Source organism: Bos javanicus, chromosome 9, assembly GCF_032452875.1.
Source record: "Bos javanicus breed banteng chromosome 9, ARS-OSU_banteng_1.0, whole genome shotgun sequence".
NCBI classification, from domain to species: Eukaryota; Metazoa; Chordata; class Mammalia; order Artiodactyla; family Bovidae; genus Bos; species Bos javanicus.
The window spans coordinates 81,191,148-81,218,813 of NC_083876.1; the positions used below are offsets into that span (position 1 = coordinate 81,191,148).

General features: G+C 40.6%; 1 protein-coding gene and 1 non-coding gene across 10 annotated transcripts in view; one reads left to right on the forward strand and one right to left on the reverse strand.

Moving 5' to 3' along the window:
• Positions 1-27,666, forward strand: part of PHACTR2 (phosphatase and actin regulator 2) — a 301,267-nt gene that overhangs the window by 234,909 nt on the left and 38,692 nt on the right. For 4 of the 9 annotated variants that reach the window (XM_061428177.1, XM_061428180.1, XM_061428178.1 and 1 more), the window contains exons 3-8: positions 205-285; positions 5,090-5,248; positions 10,682-10,921; positions 14,877-15,405; positions 22,718-22,905; positions 24,524-24,680. In XM_061428177.1, the coding sequence (XP_061284161.1) occupies positions 205-285; positions 5,090-5,248; positions 10,682-10,921; positions 14,877-15,405; positions 22,718-22,905; positions 24,524-24,680 (1,354 nt within the window). The remainder of the gene's footprint in view (positions 1-204; positions 286-5,089; positions 5,249-10,681; positions 10,922-14,876; positions 15,406-22,717; positions 22,906-24,523; positions 24,681-27,666) is intronic. The other 5 variants (XM_061428182.1, XM_061428185.1, XM_061428184.1 and 2 more) reach the window with 3 other exon arrangements.
• On the reverse strand, positions 25,063-25,135 carry TRNAS-GGA (transfer RNA serine (anticodon GGA)). Its single transcript has one exon. It is a non-coding gene; the product is annotated as a tRNA-Ser (tRNA).

A 27,666-nucleotide genomic window follows, 5' to 3' on the forward strand; every position in this document is an offset into this window, starting at 1 on the left:
GCAACTGGGCTTCAGATCGTGAGCTTGGGTCATTTGCCCATCCTGATTATGTTGATTCCATTCACGTGGTTTGTGGGGCAGCTAGAAAAACTGAGGTCTGAGTCCTCAAGTGAACAGAATGAATGTACTCAATTCTATTTGGAATGTTTTTCATAATTATTTTAAACAATGAAGATTCTTACTTGTGCTTATTCTTTTTAAAAGTATTAGAAAGGAAGATTTCTACAAGACAAAGTAGAGAGGAGCTGATAAGAAGGGGAGTTCTTAAGGAATTGCCTGATCAAGGTGAGGAAATTAATCATACATTTAAAGTAATTTGATCCTTCATTCTTTGATCTTTCTTTCTTTCATTTTCTTTTGAAATTTAAGATGATCATGGTCTTCGGGAGATAAAGTTATGACAATCTGAGAATCTTGCTTTAATTCAGACAGCCTTTGTGGGCTGCCGGGTATCTAAGGTGTTCTAAAGAAGAAATTCAATGACCTTTTTGGTGAGTCCTTCACCATATGTCATCCTAAACCTAAAGCCTAACAGAGCTTCTCTGTGGCAGGAGATACAGACAAGATACAAATGTTTACCTGATTCATGCTCTGTTCTTGAACTTCAGTCTGTCTCTTCAAGAAAACTCAATTGTTTGAGTACATGCAAAGTTTTAGCTCTAAGTTTTAACTCATGCCTTTTGCTTTCTTAAGTCTACCAGTAAAAGAAAAAAGACACGATAAACGGACCTCTTGTCCTTTATACTCTATAATACACTCATGTACATTCAACAAGGCACGAGTGGGCAGATTACGTTAGTCTGCTTTATGCATCTCTCAAGTAATTTTCCCAGCTTTGTTCTCTTTTCATTTCTTCAAATCTGTCTCACCTTGTCACTAACAATTATTATTTCCAAGTATTTTATCCCCTACATCTAATCTTCTTCCCTTTATCCGTCTATCCTCCCAAGGGGTAATCTTGCTCAAAAAGACAAGGATTAGATAGAAACTGAGATAGACCCTCAAAAGAAGATACCAAGATTGGTTATTTCTCCAAATAAATAATAGTGAATAATCTTCATTGCTCCCCCTACTATAAAACTCATGAAATTTTTGTTGCAACATGTTGGTTTACCTCATGCCTTCCTCACCTCATCCCCTGAATGCTTACTGAGGTAAAAATATTATTATTGTGCTTTTGTGGGCACAAATAAAGTGCTATTAATTTAGAATCAAAACAATAGTACTCCTCTTTTCCTAAAATATGTTCCTTGCAAAGAGCTTAATGTCTTTTGGTATTCACTATTCATAAATCCAAATGACATGATATTCAACATCTGAATATTCTAGAAGAAGCTAAGAGATGCTTTACTATTTTATTCCTGCTTTAAAGAAAACAGGGAAGTCCTGAATAAATAATGGTATTTTTCTTGAGCCCTCAAAATTTTAGGCATTTTACTTATTATACTTCTCTCAGTCTATTTTGGACTCGGACAGTAAAGAATCCGCCTGTAATATGGGAGACCTGGGTTTGATTCCTGGGTTTGGAAGATTCCCTGGAGAAGGGAACAGCTACCCACTGCAGTATTGTGGCCTGGAGAAATCCTTGGACTATACCATGGGGTTGCAAAGAGTCAGACACAACTGAGTGACTTTCACTTTCACTCCATTTTGTGAATGAACTTTTAAGTATCCCCTAATTTTCTGTTAGCCTTGAAGCTATTCATTTTCTGCCTAGGGCTTTTAGAAATAAAAAATGTACATCCTTAACATTTTTGTGCTTGAAGGTGGACTTGCAGTATCAAAGTCTGCCTCCTCTCTTATCTTCCTGGAAAAGGCAGAGAAATTACATGTCCCACTGAAAACTCAGTGTTGGGCTATCACCATTATGGGACGGGCCACTGCACTGGTTTGGTAACCTTTATTTGGACACCTTTTAAAGGAAGAAAAAGAAGTGGAAAAATTTATGACCAGAACTGTTAATGAATATTAAACATAGAGACTAAAGGTCTCTTTTTTTATCCATTTAAAATTATAGCTAGAAAAGCATTTACTTTTTCTAAAAACAAGTGGCTTAGGGAAATGCTTAGCATTGCTTGGTTTTTATTTTGCTAATCTGTTAAGCTATTTGCAAGATAGATTGCAATTTCATTTACTTATTTTCCAGAAGTCTGACTCTGTTGAGTCTTTTTATTTAATGTTTGCAGACTGAACATTATAAGTTTCAAAACATAAAATAACAAACATGCTTAGGTTTTTAACCTAAGCATGGTGTAATAGGTTTAATGTTTGGGAAGTCATCAATTACTGAATTTTACTTTCTACTTTTTGCGTGGCCCTTATATAGAACTACATAAATTACCTAATACTTAGAAGTTCCCGGTGAGGCTTATTGTAAATAGACTCCTTCCCCCCGTTTCAGCCAAGGGCTGTAGAAAATAGTTTTTTGTCATTTTTCCAAAAGCAATTATCTTGAGAATTTCAGTCTGTTTTCAGCCCTAGCCAGAGACTGGAAACTGCTGTGCTTGGTGACAACCTGCTCTCTTCTGCCAGTCAAGGCTCATTCTTTCCTTGATGTTCTTGACCTTGCCTTAGCTCTTGACAGTGCTTGTCAGTTATGCCCTTTATTTGGTCATCCAAATAGACTTTTAAAATACCGCCAACTACCCTGGGTTTGACCTCGTCCCATTCCACCCCATACCCTTACTCCCAGCTATTATTATTCCTCTTAGATGACCTTTTTTATAAGCAAAATCTAACTTGAATGTAAAAATTCAGTGATTGGCCTTCTCTCCTGAGAAGTCCACGGTCTAATCCAAGTTTAGTCATCTTCTGGTTCTTACCTTTCTTTTCCCTTAGCTTTAAGCTGAAGGCACGCAGATGTTTTTGTCTGCATGCCAGCCTCCTTTCCTTTTCTCCTGGGATGCCTTTTTTAATGAGTCACTTATCTTCCGTTCATGATTTTCTTCTTGTCTCTGTTCCTCTGTTAACTCTATGCCCAAAGAACCTGTTTACCTGAAAGAGGGAAACCCCTCAAACACTCTCTTGCTTCTTATTTAACCACTTATTTCTGTATGCTTTATCTCTTGGTTTACTTTAAGCTTAGGACTCTTTGAGTTTTCTCCTTTCTTTGCATACAAATGCTCCTGTAAGACATCTTACTGTAACTGGCAGCCTGGCTCAGGACTTATTTTAATTCTAAGACAACACAAAAAACTAGAAAACCTTTTCAGTACACACACAAGTTAATTAATAATAACTTTAGTTCTCCTCTGTTTTTCTTCTTGAATTCCATATTTATTACAAACATGGCTCATTTTTCTATTATTCCTTATACTTTAGCTTTATTTCATATAAATATCTCAGAGTAAGTATCTTTATACATTACGGACCATTTCTCTTTATCATGTGCTAATCCAGTTTCTTCTTATGCCACAATTATTTAATTTTCTCTCTAGCATTTTTGTTCTGAATTTTAAAAATTAGTTATTTAATCTACTAAAGAATTTTAATGTAATAATGGTTAAAATAGAATTAAATTGTCATTAACATGATTTCAGCATGTTTTTATTACTAGCAAAAGTCATAGAAAACAAAAATAAATTTGTATTTGAGTTACCTAAAAACTGAGGATTTTTTTATATAAAGAGATGGTTTTCTATTCTGTCTGAAATTTTCCATTCTTAGATTATTTATTTTTTTGAATCCAATACCTGAACATTATATTGTGTCTCCCCTCCCTCCCTCTTTTTTTAATAGTAAATTTCTTGGGATCCAGTAATAAGAACCAAGGATCTTTTCTATTTGGTTTGTCATATAGTCTTTTAAAAATTATTACCTTAATTTTATTGACATAGTTACGATTTACTTGCAATAACATTGCCAGTTATTATCTATTTTAGTTTTATACAAGTATCAGATTATAGGTGCTTAGAAGTTACATGACTGAGGGACAATTATTTGTTCATTTTAAATATGATTGCATTATATGTATTTTACTTGTTAAAAATGCCATATTTGTTTTTGTCAAAAAAGCCAGTGGAGTTTATGTTGAGCCAAAGCAATTCAATCATATTTAAAGAAAAATTAGGAGATGGTCATTCTGTTCAGAATAATTGCCAAAGTAAAATTAATCAAACTTGCCTAAAATTAGCTCTATTATACATTTCTTCAAGTTTGCTAAGTAAAAATATTATCATTAATAATTTTCCTGATATGAACTAGTGTTAAATTTTCAAGCATCACTGAATTAAGAGTTTCTGCAAAATCTCTCTTACTTTAGAAACTCCTAGAAATTTATAAACATTCATGGGTGTTAAATTAATTATGGTTTAGATAACATTAAATTTTAATTTTAATTTCAGTTGTGATTTTTAAAAACTACCCTCTAATTGCTTTTTTCTTAACAGTTTTTCTTAATGTTTTCAAATTATTATTGACCCAACTTAAAGACTTTTTGGCCAGCAATATACAACAATTCCCTGAGTACATTTTAATATTTCCATAAATAAGAAAATGAAAATAGAGTTAGCTTTACTGACATCTTTCCCTGAGTAGAGTAGAGGGTGTATTACCGTGTAAAGTTAGCATGTCATGGATATAATATTCTGGAGACAGTGGTGCTTGGAAATGTCCATGTCTCCCACTAATTGTTTGTATGTGTAATTGCTTTTCATGTTTTTTGTGTATTTGCATTCACCTTGTGTTTTTGGTGCTTGTTAAAAATGTTTATTCCATTTTTCAGATTCCTCCTTTTATCGTTCAGTTTCTGAATGACAAAGAGACTCCCAAGTGTGACTTCAACCAAAACTAAGTCCGAGAAGAGAGGGACTCTCCTGTCCAGGGATATTGTATAATTAGGTTACTCATTCCTGCCTTGAGATGGCATCTGGGTACCCCCTCCATAGCTGCTTTCCCCCAACACTAAGAACTTCCTAGCTCTTTCATTTGAATGAATTATTCAGTAAAACATGGTGAAAATAGTCCAGAATGTATTTGGTTCCCAGGTCTGAAACATAAATCTGAACCCTACAGTCCTAGTACCTGAAAAACTGGGTTTTAAGAAAGCCATCAAAGTTAGACATCTAGGTGTTTCTCTCCCCATTTTTAGATGGAGATGTAACAGTTAACTTTGAAAATTCAAACGGGCACATGATACCCATCGGAGAGGAATCTACCCGAGAGGAAAATGTAGTAAGATCTGAAGAAGGTAATGGCTCTGTAGCTGAAAAAACAACACCTCTGGAGGAAAAGGCAGAAGATAAGAAAGGTAACATCAAGAGAAACCCCCCAATTCTTTTACAGCTCAAAGTTGAGAAGCAGGTCTTGGGCTCCACATAGTGACCCTGAGACCAGTAGAGAGGAGTTCTGCAAATACAAGGAGAGAAATGATAACTAGCAAAGAGAAATGGGATGCTTTCCTCAGGTAGATACATCTATTTTATAAGCACATCATTTACTATTTTATTAAAGAGGGCTAATTAATGGTAAGAATCAGAAGTGGTGGCTTCTTCTATCATTAGAGATGTCTGGGAATGTTATCCTTTCATCAGGAGTTTTATCTCAGTGTCTTCTTTAAAAAAAAAAAAAAAAGCCAGCAGTCCAAACACCTTTCTCTGCGGGTTACTTGACAATTATAGCAGCTCAGCTTGGAGGAATAGCAAAACAAGATGGCTCACTCAGCCCAGCAGCGCCTCTTCCGAAGTGGGAGCTTGGCTGGTGGCATCCACACACCCAACACTGTAGTTCTGATCCAGGCTCAGGCATTTCTGGGAGACCAGGAATGGTTCCCAGTAATGCCAGGGATCTGGGTTGCTGGAGTGGCTATAGCCTCTGCCCCATGATTTGTCTGTGCAGTTGGAAATTTTAAAATATGCCAGAAACAATTATGCCATTCCCCGAAGCTTTCTTTTGAGACCTTGGTTTCATGTGTGAAATACTGTGGTAAATTACAGAACTGCAAGATACATGTCTGTCAGGGATACCCAGAACATTCACAGGTTCCTGGGCACTGATAGACTGCATTATCCATACCACACCTATCACAGTTGCAGGAACCCCCAAGCCTCTTATGCAGCCTGAACTGAAATGCCCATAAAATAAGCCTTCGTTGGAACAGTTTAGATGATTTCCTGCTACATATAAATGAACCGTCAGGAAGCAGGCTAGTTTTCCATAATGTCTCCTTCTGAGTTGGATGGCAAAAATTTGTCAGACCTAATCTGAACTTTCTAGGCATTTTGAAGACTCTTAGAAACTGCTGGAAGGAAACTTCTCTTCCTCTGTTCTTGACCCAGATCCTCCAAAGACAAAGGGAATGAAAGAACATTTGACAGATGTTATAATTTAAGATCAGCTCCTCGGGAAGTCCATAGCATCTTATTATTTGCATGTAAATTAGCCTTTAAAATTTTTAGAAGCCTCTATTAATTATTTTGCTTTATTCAGTATTAAGTATGGTGCTCATGGAGCTTTACTTTAGTCTTTCTGTTGAACAACTCTGGTTATGCTTAAGAATACTGATTCTAAGAAATTACTAATGTTTTTAGTGATACGATTCCTGGAAAATAAAATGAAAACAGACCTGAATAGATTTTAAGAGTATTTAGGTGAAAGCATTGATGCAGTGATTTCTTTTTTTTTTACTTTTCTCTTTTTTTTTTTTTCAGTCCAACTGTCCTGTCTCACCACCCTGTTAAATTTCAAATCCATGTGGTTTTTCCCTGGTCCAGCCTTTTCACATTCAAGGATCACATCCTTCATCATGTAACACAGCCATCTCTAGTGCCTTCCTTGTCCATGTGGAGGATCAGTCAGTGGACTGGACAGGCTTCAAAGGACGTGTTTGCTTTATCAGCATAATAAAAAGTTGCTGACAGTTTTATGTTAATTAAACCCTCAGGCCTGGACATTCCAAAAAGATGGCAGACTTCATAGGTTCATGGATATTTGAGAGATGTTTTTGTTTTCTTATTTTTTATTTTGGACTAGTACATTCTGTTCTTTTTGGTCAAATAAGGTCCAAGATAGCATCATGCTTTGGCTGGTCTGTACCTGAGGAGATGAAAATGCTGGTCTTGCTACCACAGCCCTAGTAAGACAGAGGAGCCTCCCTTTCACTGTGTGGGCAGTGTCCCCAACGAAGCCATGCGAGTGAGGGGAAGCCACTTGCTGACACTAAAAAGAATGTCAGTCCTAACCAACATCACAGAGTATCATGTTAAATAGAAAATACCTTTTAAACAAACCATTCATTGCTCTGGAAAGACAGCATTTAATTCTAAAAAAAAAAAAAAAATAGCTTAAGAGTCACTCTTACCTCTGTTCCTCTTCTGATCTCACTTCTTATGTGAGCTTACTGCTGTTCAAATCTGCCTTCCCATGTTCTCAGTTCATCCTTTATTTGGGGGTTCAGTGTTCCCCTTCCTTTTGCATCAAGTCAGCTTACCCGTTTCACCTGTTACTTGGTTATATTTGCAAAACTAATGCCAACCTGGATGCTTGTGTGTCTTTTTAAGACAGCATATTGGCATTTTAATATTTGAAACATCTGCATCAAAGAGAACAAACAAATGGCAAATGACCTTCACCCTACTCTGTGGGTAGGTTCCACCTAGGACTCATGGTATTTCTGGGGCTCCCAAGAGGCTCCCAAGGGTCCTATTCTGGAGCTGGAGCAGTGGGGCCTTTTCTGCCTATCACTGGAGACTTTTCCCGTAAGCCTTCTGGGCCTGTTAGTCTCTCATTATTCCTTCTCAATAAAGTTATAAGAGGCAGAAAAACTGATCTGCAATCTGTTAAATATAGCGTGGTATTAAATATGAGAAATCTGAAAAAGTATCAGATATTATTTCTATTGAGTCATTGTAGAGGGCTTTCCATGAAGTAACAGGTCACTTGTGTGCATTTGTTCCCCACGTGAGCATGAAGATATTGGCCACAGGGCCAGGGAAAGAGCACAGTGAACATGAGAGACATCCTTGCCTTCAAGCAGATCGTGGCCTACATGGAGACCAGCATGCACACAGGCCACTGCAGTGCAAGATGCAAAGTGCTCTGGGAGACCTGAGGACAGCAAGCCAGGGAGCTTGCAAGGGGTACCAAATTGGATCTTAGAGGAAGATATTTCCAAACGGAGACCTGGAGGAGACCAGAAGGAAGCAGTCAGGTGAAGTAGGGAGTTGGGGGCAGAAGGGCATTCTAGGCAAGATGAAGGCTGCCTGCAGTTCTCAGTGTTGTTAAACTTGACTCTCCATGTGGTGGAAGGAGGCAAACCTGAAGTGTAGTGGTCAGCCACTCACCTCCAGACTGTTGTTGTGACATGTAGTATCCTCATCAAGCCAGACCGCATAGGCAGCCCTTTCCCAACCTCCTCTTGAAAACATGGTACTCCTCTCCGCCATCTGTCTTTTCTTCAGATCATATGGTAATAGTAAAAAATACCTCTTGACTTATGTTCATTGTCTCCCAGATCCAAGAGTTTGCTCCCTACAAACTCTTGTGTGTGTTAATATCTATCAGCTGACTCAAGTCACATTCACTGAATAGACATAATGTTTTGAGCATCATGCTTGATGGGATATAACATTTCAGACAAAAGGAGGTCATAATTTAGTCAGAAAAGCATACTGTTTGCATGCATGCGCATGCATACACACGCACACGTACCCATTAGGAATCGCCACAGAATGAACATGAACATCGGCCATATGGCAAACACACAGAGATAATTGATAGAACTTACAGAGGAAGGAGGATGGACTGTGCTTCTCCAAGAGTGGCCAGAAATTTTGTGTAGTGAGTACATTCTCAATCCAGGAGGGATTGTCATTCCCAACTGTCACAGAGGGAACCATCTCCTTCTCAAAACCAGTAGCTGGATAACTTTAGAATTTGACAACCTTTAGGCAGATCTAAAATAGATCCCCCAGTCATATGGCATAAAAGCAGAGAATAAGAAATGTGAAGGTTGTAGCAAGAGAGAATTAAGGTAACAAATGAGCAGATCAATGGTTTTGGCTCTCAGTCTGGACGGTGCTCTTATAGGGCTGGATTATCATGCAGGAGGCTAAAGGTACAAAGGTGTATTAAAAGAACAGTCCTCTACCCTGAATCAAAAGACTAGCAAGTCAGTGTGTACTTGTAAGTTTTACATTAAAATACGATGTTTTCAGTGACTGTCAACTCATCTCTTTCTCAGCCCTGACTAACACTTGGTGATGCACTGGTTTTCGGTTCAGACCAGGTGGGTTAGGAGAGCCATTCCTGTATTAAAGACTCTCAGCAGTTTAGTTGAGGAGTCAAGATGTGTAAACAGAAAGGCAGACATACAAAGGAGCCTCTGATGAATGTTGACTGAGGAGCTCAGACTATGTGTACAATTAAGTTCATATTTCAGGAGGGCTCCATGTGGGCCGTTGTGGTGGGTGGGTTTCATGACTTAGGAAAGGTAAAAGAAAAGTTTTATCCATTACTTACTGCACTTTAAATCACTTTTATGGTAGTTATACATGCATTGATGGGGATGTAGAAAAGAGGGGAGGAGTCCCCACTTCACATGCACTGGGGTGAGCAATGAAACGAAAGAGATAATAAAATAAGATGCATTTCAATATTAAAATCCTTTCTTGGTCATTTAACAATAGAACAACATCTTCAGTAACGGCTTGTCTTAACACTGTCTTATGTTTTCTGTTGTGCTCCACTTTTAAACAAATGCTGCTTAGCTCTTTGGACCCAAATTGTATTCTAATTTTAATTAGTCACAATGAGAAAAGATAAGGATATGAAAATATGAATGAACATTCAGCATCTCCACTTTTTAAAATGACAGATACTCCTCTAGTTATGCAAAATCTTACACGAGGCTTCTATTTGTAGGTGTGATTTTTTTTAATGAATATTAACCTTTATCTTTTCAAACTTGTTACTTGTGTTTACATGAAAAAACAAGTTTGGTGTGGTTTTTTTTCTTTTGGATTCTGCACCCTCCACTACCTACAGTTGTGACACTGTTTGAAAAGGTCAGAGGAAGTTAGAGTAAAATAGGAAGCTGCCCTAGTACACTGGGAGAGCTTGAGAAAAATTTAATAGTAGAAAATAGTTTATTCTTCAGTGCATTGTGTTTCCTGTACCAGATTCTAGAGAGTCTCCCTTTGCTTAGAAAATAATTGATTTTTTTTTACCACAGTGAGACAGACACGGGGCACACATCCCTTTCAAGTTGATGGGGATTGTTTCCTGAGAAAGTCCCTCAGTGGAGGGTAACCTTGAGTCCAGCCATAGCTGTGCAGTCAGCCCTCACCCCATGGCGGTGTGTGTAATGCACTGATCTGCCACTCCTTGGGCCCTTTGGTTTCTTTAAAAATTTAGCACGCATACCCACATCATCGTCGAGCAACCCCTCATCCAGGTGTCAGCCCCTGATGGTGGACATTTACACTCACCCTAAACCTCATCACAGTCAGTTGTGTAACTCTGTTTTATCGCAGAAGTGATTAAGGGACCTGGAGAACACACCCCAGGTTGGTTTTCAGGCTTTGATCTCCTTTACCCCAGCCTTCAGTCTCTCTGGTGCAGAAGCCCCGCTGGTTCCCAGGGGCTAAGCAGCCACGTGCTTGTATCACTGTCGCCCTGTGCCTTGCTCCTGTCTATACGGTGTGTGTCTGTATCAGTCTGCTTCTGTTCACTTTCTCATTTGTAGAGAACACTGAAAACCACTCTGAAACACCGGCAACTCCTGCTCCACCTCCTCCAGCTCTTCCTAAGCCTAAACCCAAACCTAAGCCCAAAAAAACACCTGTGCCTCCAAAAGGGGCCGCTGCTGGGGCCAGCCCCAAGGGTGACGAAGTGCCTCCTATTAAAAAAAACACCAAGGCTCCTGGTAAGCAGGTCCCCGTCCCACCACCCAAGCCGGCAAGCCGAAATGCAACCCGAGAGGCCGGTGAGTATGCCCTCTGTGGGGCTGAGTTTAGGGTGCTTGGCTTCGGGGTGGGTTCACTGCTTCTTCTAGGAACAACAGTCTTTTTGGTGTCTGGCATCTTTGGATGTAACACCAGCGGATTCAGTTGTAACACAGAGAACGCCCTGGAGATTCCTTTGTTGCTGTCTCTACCAAGTGGATCTGTTCACCTTATTAGGTTTAGGGTGAATAGATGTCTTTCTTCCTGAGTCTCCACTATCTGCACAAAACCCAGTAGAAGGATACAGGGAGTTGTCTGCCTGAGGAGTAGCGATATGATCTGACATTAGTGGCTTCTCAGGGTGGCACTTGTAGTAAAGGACCCGCCTGCCAATGCCGGAGACACAAGAGAGGCGAGTTTGATCCCTGGGTCCGAAAGATCCCCTGGAGGAGGGCATGGCAACCCACTCCAATATTCTTGTCTGGAGAATCCCATGGACAGGGGAGCCTGACAGGCTGTAGTCCATAGGGTCAACAAAGAGTTGGACCTGACTGAAGCGACTTAGCATGCACGATCTGACATTATGGAAATTTCGACTGGCCTGCCTATTTCAGTTCATGGGTGGCTCTTTGGCTTGGGTTTTTTCTTTCAAAACATCTCAAGTTTGCACATTAAAACATGACACATCTTTGACATATTTTCTGGATCTTAATATCTTAAATCTTATTGTCATCTTTCTAATGAGAAAGGGCTCACATCGCTTAGTTGCTCCACCCCTCCCCCACTCTCTACTGAAGTCACAACTGCTCAGCAGAGTTGGGCATTACATGCTCAGTGTCCGCTTCCTGACCCCATAAACTTCAACATGTTACGAGGGGTGCGGTTGTAAGCTGCCACTGCAGATCACCAGGGGATGTTTGGGTGATTCCGTCACTTCATGTCGTGTGTGTCCAGCTTTCCCTTCCATGTCAGATGTGCTTAATGCAAAGTGGAGTCGCCATTCTAGTGAAGTGGAATGAAGAAGCCTCCCCTGTCATCCAGCTTTTAAAAGGATATTAATCCAAATACATATGCTGAGCGGCTTTTTCCCATCACATGCATAAAAATTCTCCATGTTAGAAGGTCTGCTGTGCCTAGCAAACCTTATTCTCCTTAAAATCAGCAGCCACTTTCTCAAAGTCAACTACCATGATATGCCTTGGTGTTGATCTTTCCCCATGGTAATTTATACCCATAATGCTCAGGTTCAGAGAGTGGCTTAGGTGACAGTGTAACAGAACTCATTGTAAGTAGGTTCCTCTCTGCCAGTGTTCCTGTCGGCCACCTTTGACCTTGCTTGTCTGGGTCTCTTCTAATAAGCTCTGAAATGAACGTCTCAGAATGCTGTGCCTGCAGGGCCTACAGGCCATTTTCTCAGGGGCCAGCTGCCATCACACATCAGCGTCCGCTCCTGTTGGTATCTGTGTGTGTCACCCAGACTGCCTAGCACGCCCCAGGACAAATGCTTCAAGTGAGGCTGTTGCTGGTTTATTTCCTGAAGAGAAGCCCCAAACTCTCACCCCGTTCCTGGGCGTGAAGACCTACCTCCCCATGCCCCACACAGCAGCAGCTCACAATAGACTTGGCTTGTCCTCTCTTACTTCAGGAGAAATTTTGAGTTATTTCCAGGTATTTTATTTGAAGACTAATTTATTAACTCAGGATATTCCTAAGAGCAAAGTACAGTCGTGTTATTAAAAGAGGCCCAACTGGCCCTTAGTGTGAACAAGAAGGTTGCTGTTCGCAGGGTTATCACAGAGAAACAGGATTGCCTTGAAGTCTACCAAGCCCAGCGTGTGAAGATCCTTTTATCGAATGTTGGTCATACTCCTTCTGAATCCTACTCATATTCCATTTGTAACCATCTGGAACTTTCTACTTGGTAACTTTGCTTTATTTGAATAATGTTGACATTTCGGAAAAGTTATTTCAAATGTAACTCCCGATTTTTAGTCAGACGTTTTATGCTGTTTCAAAAAATCTGTTGGTTCAGATTCTTCCTGTGTTACTAAGTTAGTTAGTCCTCCAGATCACCAGATACAGGTTAGCACATTCACCTGCTTTGCTAGTAAAGTAACATCTCATATGTTTTTCTTTCTCGTTGTTATACACCGTGTTAACAACAGAAATATTTAACTGAGAAGAGGTAGCATTTCATTTTTAATCGTAGCCATAATTCAATGTAACTTGAGCAACACTTGAGCAAAATCCTCATTTTAGGAGATGGTCAAAAGAGAAATATATTAACATGGCATGAATTTGCACACTAGGGTTAAAAATTGTCTTTTTTCTTAAGCAAGGCTGAAGTTAACTTTGCTGTTAGAAAAGAAAGAACTTTTTAAAAGAAAAAATAATTAGAACTGATGTGTAGAAGAAATTCTGTTCAACTTACCTAAGACCTAACTGATCATGATTAGACAGATAGCAAGTCTTTAGCATCTTGGTTGTGAAAGATAAATTTCAGATGTACGTAGACTCCAGGAGTATGCTTCATATGTTTGTCCTTTGGCAAAACTAATACAATTATGTAAAGTTTAAAAATAAAATAAAATTGGAAGAACAATAAAAAAAAAAGAATAAAAAAAAAAAATCATTAACAGAAAAAAAAAAAAAGATTGTTTATTTCAAAGAAACATTGACAAGCCCTGACATGGGGGAGGAGAATTTTTGTAGTTACAGGTATCTAAAACAATAAAGCCCTCAAGCCATAGAGACTTGTTTTAAGCCTGCATCTTTACACACAGTAAGAGTGGGTTTTCTCAGTAGATCAGAGTTGGTAGAGTCATACATCTCATTGTCTATTCCTTAATTTGTTCTTCTCCTGACCCTCCCAATTGGCTTTAATAAAGTTATAACCAGAGGTAAGTTACAATAAATAACATCTGTATGCAGTGTGGGTTGGCTCCACAATCTAACAAGATTTTTCTAATTTTTCTGTGGAAGATAGTTTGATCCCTCAGGAAAAAGAGGGAATGTACAGCCTTGTCACAGAAGAAGCAATTAAGGGAAATGCATAGATCATAAAGGTCGTGAGATAATAGTTTAAATGTATTTCTATGATATAAAGAAAAAGAGGATTAAATTTTATTTTCCCTGAAAATGGTTTGGTGGAAGGCAGTTCTGTCCAGAAGTAGACCAACATGCCACAGCCATGGTCATGACCCTGGCTGTCCTCTGATGAAGATATCCTTCTAGGAACATAAGGAGTTTCAGAAAATCTGAGAATGATACTCCTTCCCTTCAGTTTATTCAAACACTACCCATTTACACATTTTTGGTTTAAAAAAAAAAAGACTGTTTTCTGCCTCTTGATGTTTTGAAGGGGACTTGTCTTTCGTATGCGGCCATGTGTTTTTTTCCTTTGCCCCATCACCCCTGCAAGATGAAGAGATAGGGCAGCGTCTCTCTCTAGCCACTGGGGAGAGCTGGTTTGGAGTTCACTCTTTTTCGCAGTAAGATGAGTAAATTTGCTTTTGGCCAGAAAGGAGCAGGTGGTATATACACCAGCCTCTTCTGAGTGTGTGCTGCTCTGTTCCCAGAAAGGCATCATAAAACGTGTATAGTTTGTGATGAGAGGAAGCTTGTACTATACCTGGGTAGCTGCTGGTGTCTTGTCCTCTCCACACTATAATGTCCCTTCTTTGGAGCATACAGAGACTTTTTCAGGTGACCATAGGGCAAAGAGGTGAGGCATTCTCTTTGGCTCAGCTAAAGACTGGAGGAGGGAGAAGACCTTGTACCTTAGGGTTTGGCCTCAAGCATGACTTGCTGCCTTCTAGGTTGGGGCAGGGAGGGGGCAGAAAACAAGACCATTATCATTTACCTATTTTCCTTAATGCATTTATTCAGAGTTTTAGAGTTTAAAGGGAACAGTGTCACTGGCAATTGCAACTTGGTTATTTGTTTTTAAAATGTGTTTTCTTCTTGGACTCTTAATGCAAAATCTCTCTGCTTCAGCTGGTTCCTCTCATTCAAGAAAAACAACTGGCTCCAAAGCATCAGCTTCACCATCTACTTCCTCCACCTCATCTCGTCCCAAAGCTTCCAAGGAGACAGTTTCTAGCAAAACTGGGACAGTGGGAGTCATAAAGGGCAAGAAGAAAACTGGCAAGCAGCCAATGTCTCGACTGTCCTCAGAGGCAACCACTTCTGGCACATCTGACCTTAAAGGGGAGCCTTCGGAGACCAGGGTGGAGAGTCTCACACCCGAGCAGACTGTCCCTGGGACCGAGGAGCAGACCACAGGCAAACCCAAGTCCTCAGTCCCTCCGCCCCCGGTGACTCCAGCACCTCCCACCCCCGCCCCTTCTCTCCCTCTGGAGGAGCAGAGCACTGTGGCCTCGGACACCCCTGTCGTCCTGATCAGCAATGGAGCCGACCTCCCTGCCTTAGACCCAGGTCAGCTTCTCTGGACTGAAGAGGCGACAGACAGAACCACTGTCCACTCAGGCACTGGCATAAGTATTAGCAGAGAAAATGGAAAATGGTGAGTCGGGGCAAAAACCCCATATTCTGTCCATGTTACTATGCAGCTGGGAACTAAAGATCACTAACTCACTCTACTGGCAATGAAGGAACTTACTTTGGTTCCCTTTATAATGTAATCTAGTGACTGATAGGTAAGCACACCTGTAATCCAGTCATCGATTTGTTTTTCTAATTGAAGTACAGCTGATTTCCAATGTTAGTTTCAGGAGTACTGCAAAGTGATTCATATATATATATATGTGTGTGTGTATCTACACTGTTCCTCAGATTTTTTTCCCTTATACGTTGAAAGATATTGAATATAATTCCCTGAGCTGTATAAATAGGTCCTTGTTGTCTATCTCTTTTATATATGGTAGTGTCTGTCTGTTAATCCCAAACTCTTAATTTATCCCTCCCTCCCTCTGCTATTCCCTTTGGTAACCATAGGTTTGTTTTCTCTGTGAGTCTGTTTCTGTTTTATAAATGAGTTCATTTGTTTCATTTGCTTAGATCCCATATATAAGTGACATCATAGGATACTTGTCTTTATCTGACTTAGCCTGATAGTCTCTAGGTCCATCCATGGTGCTGCAGATGGTATTATTTCATTCTTTTTGTGACTGAGTACTATTCCCTCATATATAGCGATGTACGTGTACCACATCTTCTTTATCCATCCGTCTGTTGATGGACGTTTAGGCTGTTTCCCTGCCTTGGCTATTGTAAGTAGTGCTGCAGTGAGCATTGGGGTGCATGAGTCTTGATTTTTCATAGCCCTGCCCCTGGAATGCCAGGGGCTGCAGGAGACAGTGGTCCTACTGACAGATAGACTTCAGACCTGTGGCTTCAAGGACAGTTAGAGTCTGCTCCATCAATACTCAGCAGTCCTTTTTCTTTTTCCTAAACAGTTTCCTCCTCTTTCCTTACAGTGATTATTTTAGATCTTTACCACTAGTGTCCAGATTGCTCCACCCACTCCTGAAAACCATCTTCATTTCAACAAGTTGCTTAGCATTCTCCATCTCCAAGAAAATAAAGAGGATCAGAAAAGAACTCGTTTTCACTTTTCCTCCAACCTTAGAGTGGTTATCTTTCTTGCTTTCTCAATCCCCAACCCAGTTTAAGTGTTATCCCATCTGAAGCCTTTTGATATTCATCCAGACAAAATGGGCTAATACATATACTGTGATAGTGCTTTTTTTCCCCCAACTATGAGGCAGAACTGGGCTTCTCTGGTGAGTCAGTGGTAAAGAACCTGCCTTCCAGGAAGATCCCCTGGAAAAGGGCCTGGCAACCCACTCCAGTATTCTTGCCTGGAGAATCCCATGGACAGAGGAGCCAGGTGGACTATAGTCTATAGGGTCACAAAGAGTTGGACATGACTGAAGTAATTTAGCATCCATACACGCCAGTACAGGAGATGCAAGTTTGAGCCCTGGGTTGGGACGATCCCCTGGAGTAGAAAATGGCAACCTACTCTAGTATTCTTGCTTGGACAATCCCGTGTTTAGAGGAGCCTGGCAGGCTACCGTCCATGGGGTCACAATAGTCGGACATGACTTAGCAACTAAATTCGAACAGCAACGTGGGACAGAACTAACCACTGTGTCTTATTTGCTTCTTATCTGCAGCAGCCAGTACAAAATCTGGTATGACATAGGCATGACATCATCCAGTTTCTCAAGCCAGAATTCATCCTAGGGTGCTCATTCTCCTCTGCTTTCCAGATCTAATCACTCACAAAGTCCTATAAATTTTCTACTTAAAGATCAATAAGACATGTTAGCTCTCCTGTCCCTTGAGTATGAGGAGAAGACAGTCAGAGTGTAGTAGATGTTATTGCCAATTCTGTCTGGGAAAGCCTTGGAGATATCCAGTCTCTTCTAAGAATAATATCCAAATTCACTCTTTGTTTAATTTACTATTTCTCCTTTCCAAAAAAATCTTTGTCATGTTATACTTTAAAAAAACAGTACATTAATTAAATTGATTTGGATCAAGAGACTCAAGTATCAACTTTAATTATTTAATTGCTAATAGTAGTGACCTTCATCTATTGAATACTTATTTGATGTCAGGAACTGCCATTTATTTAATTCACATCAGTTTCTCCTGGAGTATTTCTGTTTCATAGATGGAAAAACTGATGCCGAAAGAGATAAGAGAGTTATCCCAAGATCACCGAGGTAGGAAGTGACAGGATGCAAACCCAGAGCTGCGCATCAAATTCAGTGCTCTGTTGTTGTTCAGTAACTCAGTCGTGTCCGACTCTTTGTGACCCCATGGACTGCAGCACATCAGGCTTCCCTGTCCTTCACTATCTCCCAGAGATTGTTCAAACTCATGTCCATCGAGTTGATGATGCCATCCAACTGTCTCTTCCTCTGTTGCCCGCTTCTCCTCCTACCCTCAATCTTTTGCAGAATCAGGGTCTTTTCCAATGAATCAGCTCTTCACACCAGGTGACCAAAGTACTGGAGCTTCAGCTTCAGCATCAGTCCTTCCAGTGAATACTCAGAGTTGATTTCTTTTAGTATTGACTGATTTGATCTCCTTGCTGTCCAAGGGACTCTCAGGAGTCTTCTCCAGTACCACAGTTTGAAAACATCAATTCTTTGGTGCTCAGCCTTCTTTATGGTCCAACTCTCACATCCATACATGACTATGGAATTTCATAAGTTTCCAAACACTTGCTTCTACTTCTTTTGCAGGTTCTTTTGTGTTTGTTTCTATCATTTTGGGTACTATCATTCAAAAGAAAGCCAAGGGAAGATAAATAAATGTTAATGTATAAATTATTTTTTTCAATATTTTAATAAATGATACAGAAAAGAATATATTGAAATGAATGCTTATGGTGTCCTGAATACTTCCAGCCCAGAGCAGATGTCTTCATTTAATTATTAGTGTTTGCTAACATCAGCTTTAATTCCAGTCTTTAAAACAGAACAGTCATTCGACTGTATTTTTTGCTTGCCTTCTATGTGCCAGGCAGTGTACAAAGCACCAAAGATAAAAAAGTGGACAAGAAATTATAATTAAGATCAGTTTTTACCTGGGCTTCCATGGCAGTCCAGGGGTTAAGATCTGCCCTTCCATAACAGGGGCTGTGGGTTTGATCCCTAGTCAGGGAACTAAGATCCTACATGCCGTGGTACATGGCCAAAAAAAAAAAAAAAGGTAAAAAAAAAAAAAAATACAAGATTAGTTTTTACCAAAATAATTAGGGAAGAAGATCGAATACATGGATTCACTATTCAGTATATAAAATAACAAAATATAAAATAATTCCTCAGATAGTCTCAAGCACTGAGAAAGCCCGTTTCCAAAGGTGACCTGATTCTGTCCAGCTCTCTAGCAGAATCATTTTAGGAAGGGCACCGCACGGTGCTAAGCTTCATGCTGGAGGCTTAATACCCGTCTTCAGCCTGAGTACTTGGAGGATTGACAGACGAGAAGTGAGTATCTCTTCTCCATTTCCACTGGGACTGTGACCAGAGGGAGTGAGCTGAGAACATCATTAGACAACGAGGTATTTAGAATAGAGTTTCCTGTCAGTCTGGGTAACTATAATGCTTTCCTAGAAGAGGGCATGGAGATTTTCTTCTCTGTACGTTCTACAAAATTAAAAATTTAAATTACAGTTCATCCCACAGGGACAGTTTGTGTTTGCTTTTGAGTTAATGAGCTTGGAATAAGTAGTCTCTCAAATTTCCTTCCAAATGCTTTCTTCCGTTTTTAAGTGGAGATGTGAATTAGAATTTCTGGCTCTTCGTCTCTTGCTGTCCTTAGAACTCTCCCTCAGTTATGTTTAGTCAACGAATGTGTGAAAATTCTGTCATTTTATGAAGAGGCTTTTGTTGGGAATGCAAATGTGAACACTTTAAAGAAGACAAGTGGCCCTGTGTAAAAACACCTACTTTTATCCACATAGTGCAGACTAGTAACTATTTGGTAGAGTTCTGTTTGTTGGTAGGTTCATTAGTAGTGTATAATTCTGGTATAATGTAAAGCAGAAACTAATACATCCATCTGAAGCCCATATCCAAATGAGATTCAACTCTTTTATCCACAAACATTTATAGAGTTCACTGTATTTTACAGTGTGCCCAAGAAATGTAGGAGTAAAATAAGAGCCAAGTCATGAATTGACTGATAAAAATTTACAGTAAAATATTTAATATTAAATTAAATATAATATATAATATATCAACATAACATATTATTAGGTATGAGTTAAAATATAACATCACATTTGATAGGTAGACTGTGAATCTTAATAACATAACATTTGATAGAGTTTTGAGTCGGGGTTGTAGACTGGAATTGCCACCTTGTTTGGGCAGCTCGTTCATGGCATTCTTGGATTCCATGAACTATACATTACCTGCCATCCTTATACTATGGAACATAGGTCTCCCCTCCACACAGGCCCATGGCCTGTTAGGAACCAGGCCACACAGCAGGTGGTAAGCAGCAGGTGAAGCCTCACTTCAATTCGTGGGAAAACTGTCTTCTGTGAAACTGGTCCCTGGAGCCAAAAAAGCTGGGGACTGCTGCTGTAGAACAGTGGTTAAGTTGTCAATGTAGGCAGAAGTCTTAAAAAACTGCAAAGCATTATAAAACCCAAATAATAAGATTAAAATAATCGGTATCATGATAAATTAATGAACAGTGATATGAACAAATGCTAGGACTCATTCCTGAGGTAGCTTTGTTCTGCTCCTCAGAATGTGTTAATAGTTGGCATATCTTTTTAATGTGCTTCAGTCACCCACCGTGGCACTCTCCAAGCAAGAATGGCCTCCAGGGGCAGTACACTAGAAATCCAGACTGTGAACAAGTGTTTCCACAAAATAAATCTTCTCGTATTTAAAATGAGATGTCATACTTTGGAAGCAATGTGGTAGTTTTTCAGAAAATTAAACATAAGATTACTGTATGATTCCGCAATTCTACTTCTGTGTGTGCGTGCTTAGTCGCTTCAGTTGCGTCTGACTGTTTGCGACCCTATGGACTGTAGCCTGCCAGGTTCCTCTTTCCATGGGATTGTCCAGGCAAGAACACTGGAGTGGGTTGCCGGGCTCTCCTGCAGCAGATCTTGCTGACTCAGGGCTCAAATTCACGTCTCTTGCACTGAAGGTGGATTCTTTACTGGCGAGTAACTGGAGAAGCCCTCTTCTGTGCATATAACCATAAAATTTGAAAGCAGGTACTCAAACAGATATTTGTACACCAATGTCCATAGATGTGGGAAGATCCCCTGGAGTAGGTAATGGCAACCCACTCCAGTGTTTTTGCCTGGAAAATCCCATGGACAGAGGAGCCTGGTGGGCTACAATCCATGGGCTCGCAAAGAGTCAGACACGACTGAGCGACTGAGCACACACGCACATCCATAGCTGCATCTTTCACATCAACCAAAAGTTAGAAACAACCCACGTGTCCAGAGAATGATGAATTGATAAACAAAATGTGACATATACATATGGTGGAACACTGTGCAGCTTTGAAAAGGAAGGACATTCTGACACATGCTGCAACACGCAGGAACTTTTAAGACATCCTAAGTGAGTATAAGTCAGACACAAAAGGACAAGTGTTGCATAATTTCATGTAACGAAGCACCAAAGACAGTCAGATTTGTAGAGACAGAAGGTAGAATGGCGGTTGCCATGAGTTAAGGGAGGAGGAATGGACACATACTGTTTAATGGGTACAGAGTTTGAGTTTGGGAAGATGAAAAACTCGAGATGGATGTTGGTGATAGTTGCACAACAGTATAAATATACTTAATGCCACTGAACTAAACACTTCAAAATGGTTAAAATGGTAAATTTTATGCTTTATGTATTTTATGCAATTAAAGAGGAAATTTCATATTTACTCACTTGAAAACAAGAATTTTTGGCTGTTGGATTTTCCTAATAAGTTTAAAATTGACTATTTCAGGCTTATCAACCACAAAGTAGAATTTTCAATACTTTAGAGTCTGACAAAGCTTACCTGTTTTTATCATTCAAACAACTATTTAAAAAAATTTTTTTGCAGTGTGAACCACAAGCACATGTTTTGCACTAAATGGTTGTTCAGAAGTGTGACGTCCAAATTTGGATTCTTCTTTTTATATCAGAAGGCAATGTGGGGAGCTTCTGTATCTTAAAATGAAGATTGTATTGTTTCTGAAGTGATATGTTTTTGATGTAAAGTATTTTTAAAATTCTAGTCTGTGAAATTGCCAAGCTTTGTGTATTTATAGTAACTTTAAGTCAGAAACTTTTATCAAGCTAAATAATAGAAACTCATTGCATCCTTACATATCATCTTTCTTTTAGAGAGGCCACTTAGCTTTCACATTTTCCATCTTGTATTGTTAATATAATCTTCAGTTCAGTTCAGTCAGTCAGTCATGTCTGACTCTATGCGATCCCCATGAATCATAGCACGACAGGCTTCCCTATCCATCACCAACTCCCGGAGTTTACCCAAACTCATGTCTATCGAGTCGGTGATGCCATCCAGCCATCTCATTCTCTGTCATCCCCTTCTCCTCCTGCCCCCAATCCCTCCCAGCATCTTATGGTAATGTTAATATCATATGACAGACAGTTTTATAAATGGGCAAATGAAGCACAGAGAAGATATATAGTTTTTGACTGTTAGTACACTGGCTGTGATGAAAAAATAGGATTAATTCACATAGCAGTTGAAGATGATGTACTTTTCTGTGGCAGGAGCCTTCTAGGTGCTGAGCTGCAAAACAAGATGAGTCCTCCTTGTCAAGGAACTTTCCAGGGTTAGGGAGGCAGACTGAGATGCATGTGCTAAGTGCACCAGTGGTGGGGGGCTTCAGGTCACCATGGGAGCAGGGAGAGGGAGGTAAGGAACTAGTTTGATGGGCAGTGAAATATTCCTCGGGGAGTTGAGTCTTTAACCTAGACTGGGAAGGATAAGTCGGAGTTACAGACTCAAGAAAAAGTACAAAGTCAAATATCTAAGCGCTTCTGGCTAATTGTTCTTTCCACTGAACCTCCCTAAGGCTAGGGAAAAATACATTTTCAAAATACAGTTTTACAGTATTCACATACTAAATGTATTGGCCACTATCTGGTCAATCCTTTTCATTTGTCAGATGAGACTAAAACCTTGAGAATTAAGGAATGCAGTACTGTTGCCCTGTTTCAGCGACTTTAGCTGGCTGGTATCTGCTTTCTCCTTTCACACCCAAAGGATGCTTATGAAACTAGAGCTCTGTCTCCTGTGTTGGCATCATCCTCGAGGGTTGCTCTGAGCTTCACACCACCCCCATGTGTCTGTGCCTTTCATAGCTTCACCACCAAAGATGAGCTGGGGAAGGCAGCGCCTCGGCTCCTGACTCCTGGGCTGATGGGAGAATCTTCAGAGGACGAAGGCCAAAGGGAATACCAGGCCAATGACTCCGACTCTGACGGACCCATCTTGTACACCGATGACGATGACGACGAAGAAGATGAGGACGAGGACGGCAGTGGAGAAAGTAAGACTTTTCAAGAGGGAGGAAGGGAGGGAAGTCCACGGTGGCCAGAAACAGGCGCATTCTGAAAAAACAAAAGCATCATCAGGAACCAGACACCTGATGCTTTCTTTCCCCTCATCTGCCCTTCCCAGATTAGAAATGTGTATCTTCTGAAGTTTAGGTGTAGACGACAGACCTTTCTGAAAGATGATTCCACAGGGCAGAGGGGTGAGGGAAACAGTCTATGAGGCCAGTATGCCTATTTGAACTTGTCTAAAAAGACGACAGAGGCCTTTCTCAGGTTGGTCAGAGATGACCCTTCTACCCTGGGACCTTTCTTGAATAACGAGCATCAACGGGGATTCTCTGGATTACTCATGGGAGGTGTTTGAGAATTTCACTCACTTTTATACTGTGGTTTAAAATGAGGAGTGAGTCAAGAATGACTAATACCTTTTAAGAACTAAAAGCAGTCACTCAGTCATAATAATAAAATGGTATGCTTTCTAAGAAGGAATGATAGTAAAGTGGATGAGGCCAACTGTGTACATATAACTTAGGCAACTGGAAGGATGCTGTTCTTTAAAAAAGAACTTTTTTAAAAGGATGACTTTTAAAAAAGTTATCTGGATGACTTGGGAGGGATTCACTATGGAATTTACAGTTTATGAAAAGTTATTAATATATTCATGATTAAATAGCAGTTTGTCAAACTCCTTCTAGTTTGTACTGAACAATAAAAAAGATCATTATTGAACAACAATAAAATCAAGCAACAGCAAAAATCATTGTCATCCTTTGGTGTTTACTCTCCTCTGAGGTATCAGGGATTCTTGGGTAATTTAGGATTAAAACACTGGTATAGAAGATAGGACCCTCCCAGGTGGCGCTAGTGGTAGAGAACCCGCCTGCCAATGAAGGAGACACAAGAGACACAGGTTCAGTCCCTGAGTCGGGAAGATCCCCTGGAGGAGGAAATGGCAACCCACTCCAGTGTTCTTGCCTGGGGAATCCCGTGGACAGAGGAGCCTGGCAGGCTACAGTCCATGGGTTCACAAAGAGTCGGGGACAACTGAAGTGACTTAGCACACATACGTGCATCGAAGATAGACTTCTTTTGGTGTGGTTTTCTGAGTGAAGGGAGGAAAAGAGAAGACAGAGATTTACTATACAAAATAAGCAAGGAGGCTAGGTTTTTAAGACTTGAAAAAGAAAAGAAAAGTATTATGCATTCAGTGATTTCCATGATATGCCGTCTCAGCAGAATAAACTTCAGATACCACTGTCCGGTTCTATGGACAGAGGAGCCTGGTAGGCTGCAGTCCATGGGATCCAAAGAGTCAGACACGACTGAGCAACTTCACTCATCATCACTGTCCAAATGATGAGGTGATAGTTGCAGGTTTTTTCAGAGTTTCCCAACATTTTCCAGAACATTAAAAAACAAACAGTTTTTAGTTTTTCAACATGAATTGCATCTAACGCAAAACTTTTTTTTACTTTAGGTTAATTGAAATTCTGCTCTTGCATGTGGATAAAGAATTTGGTCTGGCTCTGTTTAAAAAGCCTCTGCCATGTGTAACCTGAGGGCCACTTGTTAAAAGCCTTTCTCTGCGCTTCTGCCTTTTCCAATCCTCAGGTGCTTTGGCAAGCAAGATACGACGAAGGGACACTCTTGCTATCAAACTTGGCAACAGACCGTCTAAGAAGGAATTAGAGGACAAAAACATCTTGCAGTGCACATCTGAAGAAGAGAGGCAGGAAATCCGACAGCAGATTGGAACCAAGCTCGTCAGGTAATTGCTGACGTTTGGGAAGAGCTCTGATGAGTTCTTACTTTCCCCTCTCCTGCAATTCCCTGCCTGACTGAGATCACTGTGAATTCCTCGTAGAAGGGCATACTCGGCCTCTCTGATCTTTTAAAGTTGGTCTTTGATGGTAAATCACTCAATGAGCCTGCCTTTAAAAAAGAAATAATAATAATACTGTTTTTTATTTTTTAATTTTTTTGGCCATGCCCTGTAACATATGGGATCTTAGTTCCCCAAGAAAGTGAAGTCTCTCAGTCATGTCCGACTCTTTGCAACCCCATGGACTGTAGCCTACCAGGCTCCTCCGTCCATGGGATTCTCCAGGGAAGAGTACTGGAGTGGGTTGCCATTTCCTTCTCCAGGGGATCTTCCCGACCGGGGATCGAACCCGGGTCTCCCACATTCCAGGCAGATGCTTTAACCGCTGAGCCACCAGAGAAGCAACCAGTGATCAAACCCATGCCCCTGCAGTGGAAGCTTGGGGTCTTAACCAATGAACCACCGAGGAAGTCCAAGGCACGTACTTATTGGTCTAGCTAGCCAGTTGGCTTTGAGGTTGCCAAAGCCTGATCCAAGTAGGGACAGGCTCTTTCAATAAAGGACCAGTTAGTAAATATTTTAGGCTTTGTTGGCCAGAGAGTCCCTGTTGCAGCTGCTGGACTGTGCTGTTGTAGCATGGAGCAGCCATAAACAACACAGAAATGGATGAGTGTGCCTACGTTCCAAGAAAACGTTCTTCACCAAAACAGGCAACAGGCCACATTTGACCTCACACCCATAGTTTGCCCATCTCCTGGTCTGATTCGTGGACTCCCTAACATTGCTGTGATTGCCGCAAGGTTCTGCCCTGGGGGCTGTGAGATGATAGAAATATTAGTTAGTGTCAGTGGCCAATTACATCCAAGTCAGGGAACCATAGCCCCTAAATGAAAACTTCCCACTTTTTACTCCAAATGAATGGTCTCTGCCTGCACTTCCTGCTTTTAGCCATTGTAGGATGTCTACTTTGCCACTTGTGTCTTCGGGAGCCCATGTAATTGGCAGGTTTTTTTTTTTTTAATTATTATTTTTATTGGAGTTATTTATTTTATAATTGCTTTGCAATGTTGTGTTAGTTTCTGCTGTACAACAAAGTGAATCAGCCACGTGAATACATATATCCCCACCCTCTTGGACCTCCTTTCCACCCCATTTCCCCCATTCGACCCCTCTAGGTCATCACAGCACCAAGCTGAGCTCCCTGTGCTGAACAGCAGCTTCCTACTAGCTATTTTACACATATTAGTGTATATATCCTAATCTCCCAGTTCGCCCCACCCTCCCCTTCTCCTCCTGTGCCCACATGTCTGTTCTCTATGTCTGCATCTCTATTCCTGCCCTGGAAATAGGTTCATCCGTACTGTTTTTCCAGATGCCACATATATGCGTAACTGGCAGTTTTAACAGCAGTGAGTGCTGAAGCTCTCCTTTTTATTATTAATATAAGCTTATTTGAGTATTATTTTGCTACCTGCCCTCACGCTGCATAAAAAAACAGGTTGCATCAGTTAGGGAGAAGGGAACAGTCTGAACCACCAGACAAGATTTGGAGGTGGGAGAGAAGTCCCCACCTTGCTTGAGCGTGGGAGATTTCTATGACTGTGATGTACCTGCAGGGTTGGCCATGAGGGTTCCAGAAGCTGTTATCTGTTTTACAGATTGGGGCCAAGCCCAGCGCTTATGCTGGTAAAATCAATGGTACACTGAAGCCGTGGATCCTAGCGAGCACTTAATACCATTAAGTATTTTTCATTAAGTTAAATTATTATGTATCCCTTAAATTGGTAAAACACTTTTAAACATTAAACCCAATGTCAGCAACTTTATGAAAAAATAGACATGTCTACATTGCTCTAGTTCAGTGATTCTGAAGAGCGACTAATATGAGAAAATAATTCTAAAGCAGTATTTCTTTATATGATAATACTATCTGGAAGGTTTTGTACAAGAAGGAAATAATCCAGCCAAGGGGAGAAAAAAAAAACAATGCTGTATTTTACGAAGATATTTATTTCAAGGGTATTTATAGCAGTGACAAATTAAAACAGACCCCAAACACTCCAAGGCAGGGACTGATGAAGAACACTGAGAAGTTGACACCATGAAACAACCATGTTGCTGTTGTTTGGTTGCCCAGTGGTATCCAGCTCTTTTCGACCGCATGGACTGCAGCTCACAGCCCTCCCTGTCCCCATCATCTCCCGAAGTTTGCCCAACTGCATCGGTGATGCCATCCAGCCATCTCGTACTCTGACGCCCTCTTTTCCTTCCACCCTCAATCTTTCCCAGCATCACGGACTTTTCCAGTGAGTTGACTGTTTGCATCAAATGACCAAAATACTGGAGCTTCAGCTTCAGCATCAGTCCTTCCAAAGCATATTCAGGGTTGATTTCCCTTAAGATTGACTGGTTTGATTTCCTTGCTGTCCGAGGGACTTTCAGGATCTTCTCCAGCACCACAGTTCTAAGGCATCAATTTTTTGGCATTCTGCCTTCTTTATGGTCTAACTCTCATAACCATACATGACTGGGAAGACTGCAGGCCTCACTCTACGGACCTTTGCTGGCAGAGTAACGTCTCTGCTTTTCAACGCACTAAGTTTGTCATAGCTTTCCTGCCAAGAAGCAATCGTCTTCTGATTTCATGGCTGCTGTCACTGTATGCAGTGATTATTATCTTTGTGATGATAAGTTCTTTAATGTTTAATTTAATAGGTGTATAATTTATGTGGGGTTTCTCTGATAGCTCAGTTAGTAATGAATCTGCCTGCAATGCAGGAGACCCTGGTTCAATTCCTGGGTCAGGAAGATCCCCTGGAGAAGGGATAGGCCATCCACTCCAGTGTTCAGTGTTCTTGGCCTTCCCTTGCAGCTCAGCTGGTAAAGACTCTGTCTGCAATGTGGGAGACCTGGGTTCGATCCGTGGGTTGGG